At 38.5% G+C, this 10,220-nt stretch overlaps 1 protein-coding gene across 1 annotated transcript; it reads right to left on the bottom strand.

Annotated features, from left to right (window-relative positions):
- Positions 1-2,039: 2,039 nt before the first annotated feature.
- TYMS (thymidylate synthetase) lies at positions 2,040-9,606 on the bottom strand. Its single transcript, XM_009285685.1, has 7 exons — positions 9,564-9,606; positions 9,433-9,506; positions 8,022-8,196; positions 6,054-6,155; positions 4,672-4,847; positions 3,160-3,231; positions 2,040-2,245 (listed from the first exon to the last, which is right to left on the bottom strand). Exons 1-7 carry the CDS (start codon positions 9,604-9,606, stop codon positions 2,108-2,110), a joined length of 780 nt encoding a protein of 259 aa, XP_009283960.1. The 3' UTR covers positions 2,040-2,107.
- Between the last annotated feature and the right edge of the window lie 614 nt (positions 9,607-10,220).

The raw sequence follows: 10,220 nt of genomic DNA, 5'->3' as shown, positions 1-10,220 counted from the left end.
GCCCCGGTTAACTTCTACGGAGATTGCTAATTCCCACTAGTCAAGCCCTGAGGGCAACATTTCATTTCACATCCTCTCTGGCTACACTTGCTAAAATGCCCTGCAGATTCCACTTTACCCGACGTGTTACATAAAGTGGTTTCCAGCAAAAGGAACTTAACTTGCTAAGTGTAGGCAAAAATGTTAAGTGAATTTGCAACCTAACCTGTTTTCTTGTACTTTAGAGGACTGTAAGTACACTCAAGAACCTTTAATTTATAAAAGTATGCACATGGTAAGAAGTTGCTGACAAGCTACAGCTGGGAGGTATCATTAATGCAGATGACACCTGGAATATCCAAACTAGGTGACTTTAAAATACAAGACTAGTAGAGCTGAGATGAAATTTATTAGAAGGAGAATGTGATGTGGCTTTCAGGTCTAGTAACAAGAATACTGCTACTATCTGTGAGTTCAGTAATTTGAAAGAAGGTAAGACTCAAGTGTGTTTAACTACAGGTTGGCTACGGAGTGTCCATTTAATGCAGCCTCAGAAAAAGATAGGTTTGATCCTTCCATGTATAAAGTTTCTCATATGATCTCAGCTGAAATAGCACATAGTCTAATCATCTCTGTTCAAGAAAGATGGACTACAGTAGATACTGAGGAGAATGTTTCTAATAAGCAGTGACCTATTTACATTTGATGTACTGACAAAAGGTAATGATATCCTTTTTCTGCAATTTTTTTGTGTTGGGCTAAATGTCGGGAAAAGAGAACAACAACTTATTTTTTGAGCACATGACCTGGCACTACAAAAAATTTAGTCTGCAGATCAGTGATCAGTATAATGAAGATCAGTATAATGAGATTTGCAAATAATTTTGATGCAAAATATGCTTTTGAAAGTTATGATCAGCTCGTTTTAAGAAAGATGCAATGGTCCCCTTATGCAGGCCCCTGAATGATGGGAATCAAAGCACACTGTTTATTAAATTCTTAGAATTATCTCAAATTGTACAATTTTACAATGATATTTACCAGTTTACTGACTTTAAAAATGAATCAGAAAATTACTATGCATTTCTCTATGTGTTCAAATATGTATTGAATATGCTATGTCTGAATATTAACCACAGATCTATTCACAACTGAATTCCTGAAGAGGAATTTTGTAAGGACTGAAGTTACTGCAGAAGTTGCAAGGATAAGGAGAGATGAAAGCTGAATTCTGCTAAGATTTAATTAATAAGCTCCAATCCTACAAATACTACTATCTCTAACTTTTACTGCTCCAGGCTGCAAAATCAGTCCATATGTTTGTGGGATCTGGTTTTAAATGATGACAGACAGATTATTACTAATACTACCTGGTAACCTGTGTTTAACTACAGCTCTGTTTGATTTGTATCAAATACATCATTCTTGTAGGGTTGGGGAATAAAAAAATTGCTGATACAGAGATGTTATACAGAGATTGCATTTCAGACAAGGCTTCATTAAGATCTTTTGTCTTCCTGCTGGTTCATCTATGAAGACCATGGGAAGTTTGAGTTTGTTTTTCCTTGCTGGATCTCACCCTCCAAGATGCTAAAGTAAAACAGAATTTACCTTTGCTTTCCCACTCTTATTTACTACTAAATATAAACAAACATACTAAAATTAAATACGCATCATCCCTTCCAGAAGATTTTTTTTAAAAAAGCTTTATAAACTCACACTTCTCAGAACATACTTAAAGACTTCTACAACCTTAAAGGAATCCTCTATCATACATAAAAGTTCTTATTTTCAGTACTAAATAAAGCATGTAAGCAAGTGTTACTCACACATAGCAACTGAATGGTAACAGCAGTGGCCACTGGTAACTGAAACAACCTGTAGGAAACTCTCTCACTAACAACTTAAAACTGGGTTAGCACCTGCATAGTACAGCAGGAATAAATAATGACCCATTCTGTACGACTACAGTTTAGTACTGAAGGCAGTATTGGTCTACTAGTACCTGCTTCTTTTTCAGTAAGAAAGTATTTATCTTTTGAAGTACATAAAAACCCCGTAACTTTAAGTACAGAAAAGCTAAGTAGCTTAGGTACATTTCCACATTAACAGAAGCTGGTTTATATCATTAAACAGCCATCTCCATTTTAATAGGTGGATGAGGATTATAATCCTCAATCTGAAAGTCTTCCGCCTTAAAGTCACTGATGTCTTCGACTTTACGAAGAATTCTGAGTTTGGGGAAAGGTCTCGGCTCCCTCTGAAGCTGAAATAAAAGCAAGTTTATTGCATAAAGCTGATACTTGAAGGCAGAGATTTTGTGTTATAAATTAGATCCCATTAACCTCAATTCAGGTTACACTATGTGTAGGATTTTCCCTCCTCCCCAAGAAGACTTATAGTCAAAAAAAGAAAAGAAAATTGTAATACAGTTAGGTGGAATCTACTTTAGTATTTTGATAGGGAGCAGTAGCATAATTTTAAAGTGGATTCCCTGATCATCCAAATGCTCTGCAAGCATTTTCAGTTTGCAGAGCAATTCCGGTGGTTACAGATTAGATTCCTTCCAGAGGAAACTATATTGGAAATTCTGACCCAGATGTGCATCAAATGTGCTGCAGTTTCTCACAGGAACATTAAGGTCCAAACCAATAACTAGTTCTCTGGATAGTTTTGAACCATATGAATGGTGAGGACATTCAGTCCGAGCTAAGTCTAATCAAATAAAATTCTGATTTGCTCCTACTGCAACAAATTACTTCCTGAAGAAAATATAGCCTTATTCAGCCAAATAGTAATACTGATTAACTCTGTGAATTGGTAAGTTATCCTTTTCTGATATACTACAAAGACATTTTATTTTGTGTTTATCTGTATTAGGCGGAATGGTTTTCTAAGGTTTTGGAATGATGAAGTCAAAAGTAGGGGTACAGATTCTGGATCTCTAACTTGGTTCTAGAATAGTACACTGATGTACGTTTCAATCATGTTTGTATTGTATTTCTGTTTGTGACCTGAGTTGAACAGGGGTTAAGGTACTACAATTATTAGGGTAGAAATGAGAAGAAAAGCCACACAAATTAATATTTGCAAAAGGATATTTATAATACCAAGATGACGTTGTATTGCATAAGCATTGTGGAAGATAAAAGGATACAAGAATAGAGAATAAGTACTTACTTGAACTTTTAGAGGTTCCACATGATTCAGATATACGTGAGCATCTCCTAGTGTGTGTATGAACTCTCCAGGCTGAAGAGAAAGGAGAATACATGTGGTTTTCAAATAGTCAGGTTTTAAGAAAGCAAAACATTATAATGCTTACAGTATTGATTCTTAGCATCTTACATCTAGTGTGGAATTGCAGCTTCTGTACTGGATTGGATTATCAAGACATCCTTGCAAGCTTTGAAGGACACTATCTTCCCAGACTAGTGCATAATTAATGAAAAATATAATGAAATTTCCACCAGCTTACCAAAAAATTTATCTTTGAAATCCTGCTAGGATAATTGCTTCGGTAACTGAATGGAGCGCTACTGATCTGCTCACCAAGATGGAAACAGAATGGGCAGTGACGTCCAGCTTTTCCACTCCACTTCTAATAAGTAGGACTTGCCAAAGCTGGTTTCAAACTAGTTGCCTCAGCCACTACTAAACAATGTAGTTTGTGGCAGTGGAGGTGTCAGTCACAGCCTAAACCCCAAAGCACTTATCAAGCGTCCAGATGGGTTGTGCAAGCTTGCAAGTTCTGTGACTTAGCAGCCCCTGAACAATCTAATTTAACTTGGGTAAGTTTTATCAGCTATTTTACTGGCCTCTGAACAATGTAGATTAGCCCTCGGATATATTACGCTAAAAACCACCAAAGCTGTGAGAGGAAGTGGCTGAGCAGCAACAGCTGCTTTATGGACATAATGTTAAACTTCACTTTTTCTAGTACCTTGGCCTAATTTCTTAAGTATGTCTGCAATACCTGTGAAGTCTGATTCTTCCCTACTTCCCTATTTTAAGTTCCCCTTCATGGTGCTGGTAGCAGGGGGATCAGGCCCAAACGGCCTTGCTAGTATAATTTTTCACATGCTCTGAAGGAAAGGGGGTTTCACTCGTACAAGATTGTGGTGCATCTAAATTACTCTGCCAAATTACAAAAGACAGCTCTGGAGTCAGGGCAGTAGCTATCTGAGCACATACTACCACTCTACATAATCATCTACAGTAGGAAATGAAAAAAATACCCAGGTGAAATTATAGCTGGAAGTTAAGTGGGCAGAATATCCAGATTGGAACCTTGACAGCAACTGCTGAGCTACTGTTTGCTTCCAATAAAAAACGCAGGCTACAAAACTTAATCACTTGTATGTTATTATCCCATAAGGACAAATGCTCAGTTCAGATTTCTAAGAAGTAGACTAGCAGAACAGGTCAGTTTTGACACGTTCATTTAAAAAGACCTGGAGTATCTTCTGTCTGTTTGATGTGAATTTAAGAATTCTTACATTGCTGATCCTAACTGCCCACAGAGACCAGAGACAATTCACATGAAATTCACGCGGCCCTTTCTTACACGTATTTCAGCAAGATTTTGAGCAGTATGTTCATTCCAGTTTTTCTTGGACATGACATGAAGAGTCTTATCTTTTAGTCTCTCACTTCTCAGACAAGATTAAGTAAAATGATTAAATAGCCTACCTTTAGCCCTGTGACATGGGCAATCATGTATGTGAGCAGTGAATAGCTGGCAATATTGAAAGGCACTCCTAGTCCCATATCTCCAGACCTCTGATAGAGTTGGCAAGACAGTTCACCATTTAGAACATAGAACTGGCAAAGGGCATGGCATGGAGGCAAAGCCATCAGAGAAATATCTAGGAATTGCAGTACAGGAAGGAGGGGGGAAAAAAAATCGTAACAGCATTAGTGTGTTATAAATGTAGAAGATGCAAAACCTGAACAAGCATTTAATGAGACACAGTCAAGAGCAAATATCCAACTGCACTATCATTCTGTTGCTTTTTCTCTTGTTTAAAAGCACCTGCTGCCTAAGCAATTAAGTCTGTGTCATGACAAGCTGTCTCCTGGGTTGTGTGACCAGAAAAGTCATAAACACGTATTCCACAGAACAGATTTATGCCATAATGCTGCACAAGAGTTCAGTTTTACTCACCTCGGTGAGACAGTTGATTTCCCTAAAGGAAGATAATAAGAGTAAAATTAAGCATGTACCCTAAAGCGACTTCCAACTGCTTCATCTTACTCTCTTCCCATTGCAACATGCCTTTACTGCTTCTTGAGATACAAAAGTAATGATCAATAAAAAAATAATCAGAAAACAAAAGATCTTTTGAGTGTTTATCTACACTTAAAAGTGCAGATAGTGCAATTACAGCTTGGTAGGGAAAACTTTAACCAAGTATCTCCTGATATCTGAGAATGTTTAACCTTAAAAATAACAGCAACAGCATGTGGCATCCCCTTTCAGAGACATGAGTGGAAAATGCTGGGTGATTTTTTTTTTTTGTGCACAGATCTACTGCTGCTGAAGCAAAACATTCTCTGGCACTAGCTCTTATTTAGAAGTAGCCCTACAGACTGAATGGATATCTAGACAACCTATGTTCAAGGAGATGATTACAACACAAATAATATTTTTGTTCTCTAGTTTTAAGGTTTTTGTTAAGTTTACAATTTATTATATGGCTAAAAAGCAGACACACTGCTTTGGTATACCCTTTTTTGGTTTTGTTTTTTTAACCTTTTTAAAATAAGAATTGCTGTCTTTGAACAGAGACTCTGTGTCAAAGACACTGGTAGCCAGGTATATCCCTCACTTTAACCTGGAGAGAAAAACTTTGAAGTAACGGCTCAAAATTTTTGAGATCTGAACATGAGAATTAAGTAGAAAGAGAACCAAGCTTATAACCCCTGGCCATTTTGACTGCATTCCTGGTAGTTTTATGAAGAATAAGCAAGGACACCAAATGGAACTGACTGTTGACACAGGATGAGAACACAGTTTAGCATACAGCAAGATAATATGCAGCTGCATTTACTTAAAGTCTGCTGTTCAATACCTTTGGGATTCCAAGCACACATAATGATTCTTCTGTCATCTGGATTGGTTTTGATCATTTCAATCACTTTTTGCAACTGATCAACTCCTTGGTTCGAGTAATCTGAAGAAAGATACCATGTAAGATCCAAGCCAGACAGATCAAGTAATGGTATTTTTTTAAAGCCCAGCCCACATCCCACTGAAAAGTGATACCCAAATGACATCCTCTGAAGATTTTATTGTAACTTTGAAAGTGATTAAATTTATAAGTTGGCACCCTCCAAGTGTTGGCTATTCTTGGTCTTCCTTAAGGTGCTCTAAGGCTTGTGAAATTCTCATGATGGTATTTTCGTATGTCCTCCCATCTCTTTTGCGTGCTTTGAGTACCTTTAGCAACCACTGAAATAGGACCATTCCTGTTTAGAACACTTTATTCCAAGCTCAACAACTAGACATTTTTTAAGACCAAAGAAGAAGCCTGCATAAACACGACATCCCAGGAAACAAAAGTTGCAATACAAAAAAATTAGCTGGACAAAGCATGTTACTTTATCATTCACGATGACTTGTTACCTAAATAGGACAAAAGCTGTACTGGAATGGGCAAGATATTACCACCTAGTCATTCATGGTATGTAAACTAATTTGCTCATTGCATTTCTGGATTAAGATGCCTTTCTAGATGTTAAACTTTCATGCTACAGTCTTCCTCCCAAAAAAAAAAAAAAAAAAAAAAAAAATATTATGCTCAGACCGGTAACATGGGGTGCCGGCATTCTTTGCACGGTCAAAAGGAGAAAGTTTTTGACAGATGAATAAACGCATCCAACTAGCACTCACAAGGTCATGTAAGAAAACTAAATTTCCATAGCATTTAGTGCCAGAAGGCAATTTTAATAATGTATAGCACAGGATACTATATTTCACCCAATGACACTCGCAGGTTGATTTTTAGGCTTAATACCAGTTATATAAGAAATTCACTGGAATTAACTGAACATTAAAATGGATTCCAGAATAAAAGAGTCATTAGTTGTTACTCACTGTTCTGACTCATGCCAGTGAATCAGCATGGCTAGTAACTTAATTTTTTCTAATAACTCTTATTGCAAAGCAACACCAAATCGTGGTTACAGGGAGACCCAAGCTGGCAAACAAGGTAGTAATATATCATTAGCATCTCAGGGAATTCTTCTGCCAGCAATACTGTGCCAGAAGCCTTTTCAAATGGTTATGTTAGTTCCTGAAGCTAATTACCTATCCATTAGTAATGCATTTTAAGGAAATCTATTAGTAATGAAACCTATGGGAATTTATCTTGTTCATTTTTTCCAAGCTATGTTATGCCTCTGATCTTTTAAGGTCAGGAGTGCTGAAACATTTTAGCAAGTTTTTAGATGTGTCAGTTCACAATTTGCATCATTTGTGTTAGCATAAAACTGTATTCTGCCAGCGGTCAACATGCCAATACTAAGTCTAATAACTGTAACTAATGTGAACTTTGAGACTGTATTGACAAAAAAACAAAAGGAAAAAATGTAATTAACCATGTTGTTACTCTGAATTAAAAATCACACCAACCAGATAGGGACAATCTTTTATGACTCTTTTCTTTAATGGCAGTCCTCTGAATGTTTTGTACATCCTCTCCTTCAGTGACTTAGAAAAGAGCCATCAAGACACTTCAGAGTAAGTTTAATGAACCAGTTCCACCGGAAATAATACCAACAGGTACTGCACCACATCATAACTTGTTACAGCTATTCTGTCCACAGCATCATCAGCTATGGATACATCCTACTTTGTTCCAGCTGCAGAATGGAAAAATCTTTCTCTTCCACAGTCTCCCACGAATGTAGTGCGCTAACATCAGTTCTTGTCAGCACAATTGTATATCATGGAAATCAGGACCCTGCACTGGTATTCTGGAAGTGAAGTGTCATAGTCATCTCACTAAGCAATCAAGATTGTATTTGTATGTGATTACCTGTGTGCATATCTTTGTATTCTGCTCCAAAGTGCCTCCACTGGAAACCATAAACTGGTCCCAAATCCCCCTCCTCTCTGGTGCTGAAACCCTGCTTATCCAGGAAGTCACGTGATCCATTAGCATCCCAAATCTTCACACCCTTTGCAGAGAGCTCTTTGGCATTTGTAGAACCCTACAAAACACAGACAGTAAGAAATCTACATCCTAATCCCAACACAGAGGACATGATTTGAAACAGCTGTATTAAGCTTTGCTAGTCTACAGTATTTCTCCACTTATAAAGGATGAACAGTCTGATTAATGTACCGGATGATGTTCTTGCACATGGACAGAATAAAACTTATGAGCAACATACTAGGATGAAGTTTGAAGTGCCATGCTGCTGTTGTTTAACTCAGGATTCTTCTAACTTTGTGAATGCACAAACAGTACAGTCTCAAGGTCAACTGTGGTGTATCATTTCATATGCACATTTGCAGAGAACAAGATTTTACTTTACAGACAGATAAAAGTAGACAAACAAAAAATTTACAGCCTAGGCATTGTCTTTGCCAAGACACCTATAATGAGCTTAAGGTCTTAAAAACCCTTTTGTTAAAATGACAAAAAAGACAAATATGACAAAATGACCCAGAGAGATCTCACTGAATTCTGCAACATGTCCAAATCAGCACACTCAAAAATCCAGCATAGAAAGTGTTCTGTTTTGGGGAATGTCTAGTCTTTCATATTTGAAAAAAGATACTTTAAAAAAATGAAGTGTATTTGAGTCCTGCTATCTAGCTAATCATTAGGCAGAATTTCCCATACCTGCACAATGTCACAACATATAAAGGAACACTTGCATCATAACGTATTATCCACAGTTGAATTTTAATACCCTAACTACAGCTATTAGCTTTATTAGATCTCAGGTTTTTGCTACTAAGAAGCCTAGTGTTTACATCAGTCTTATTTCACCTGTCGTTCCGCACTGCTTGTTTCTGTTCAAGTCAATAAAAGCTATCTCAATATTAAAAAGCAGATCATTAAATTGCCCACAATCTACTTCATAGATTATTTTTTATTCAAACACTAATAAAAGAGACTGTACTAGGCTTTATAACTGTGGGGCAGTTATATCAAATTGTCAAAAGTCCTCACTATTTCAGACTATTTTCCTTAGAAAGAAACAGAAGAACTCTTCTGATTGGTAACAATGCAATAGTCTCCACTAAAATGCACAGAAGGTCTTGAAGATAATGGCCTTCCGCGTGTAGTCAAAATACTTGGTGGTTGCACTTCTTCTGTTCTGTCGTACGAACAGAAGCATCTGCAGTTACCCCAAATTCCTTAATCCATTCCACACTAGTTCATTCTGTTGATACCACTCTCAGGCACACCGCCCAGAGACATCCAAATACCGAACCTTGATGAACCACAGCAGCTCCTCCAGCACTCCTTTCCAGAATACCCTCTTTGTTGTTAGCAGCGGAAACTGATCTGAAAAAGAGTTTCAGAGTGTCAGAGGTGACCAGTGATTTGTCGGGGTGACCCGACCTAGGTTCTTCTCCACATAGCGGGTAATGCCACCATCTGACATTCAGAGGTTTGGATATGAAGTAATAAGTTGGTAAAGGATGTGTAATTCTCATATTCAGATCAAGGAAGACAAGAACCTGACTTTTATTTTCCTGGACAGAGGGGGAAGATGAATTTGGGGACTTTGACCAACACTCTGTGGGCACTTTGACCAACTCTGCCATGAGGACGCTGTGGTGCAATGTACAGATGTATGTGTAGGCATTTGCAATGGAAAGTGGAGGCTTAAGATAAAATTCTTGGCAAATCTATTTCACAAACCATCCTTCCTACTATGCTTGAATGGTAGGAAGGACCACGACAGGCTATCTCAAGATCTTATCCGTTTTTTCACGAGGTGACAGCTATGGGGCCAGGTCAGGCCTGGGGAGAGGAGGGGTCCGAGCTGCCGCAGGCTGGCGGGCAGGGAGAGGGCGAAGGGGCTGACGGTACAGACCTAAACGCCTCCACAGATCCCTGCAGCGGGTCCGAGCCCCGGCCCTGAGGGGGGAGGGAGGCCTCGCTCTCAGCAGGCGGGAGCGGGACAGCGCCGGGGAAGAAGATGGCGTCCCTGCCCCCCGCGGCGCAGGACGGCGACCGCTGGAGCCGCGGCGGGCAGGGGTAGGAGGCTGGGGC

The sequence above is a fragment of the Aptenodytes forsteri genome, unplaced genomic scaffold (assembly GCF_000699145.1).
Source record: "Aptenodytes forsteri isolate BGI_AS27 unplaced genomic scaffold, ASM69914v1 Scaffold23, whole genome shotgun sequence".
Taxonomy (NCBI): Eukaryota; Metazoa; Chordata; class Aves; order Sphenisciformes; family Spheniscidae; genus Aptenodytes; species Aptenodytes forsteri.
Note: the sequence above shows the minus strand (reverse complement) of the source record. Positions and strands in the feature narration are given on the sequence as shown.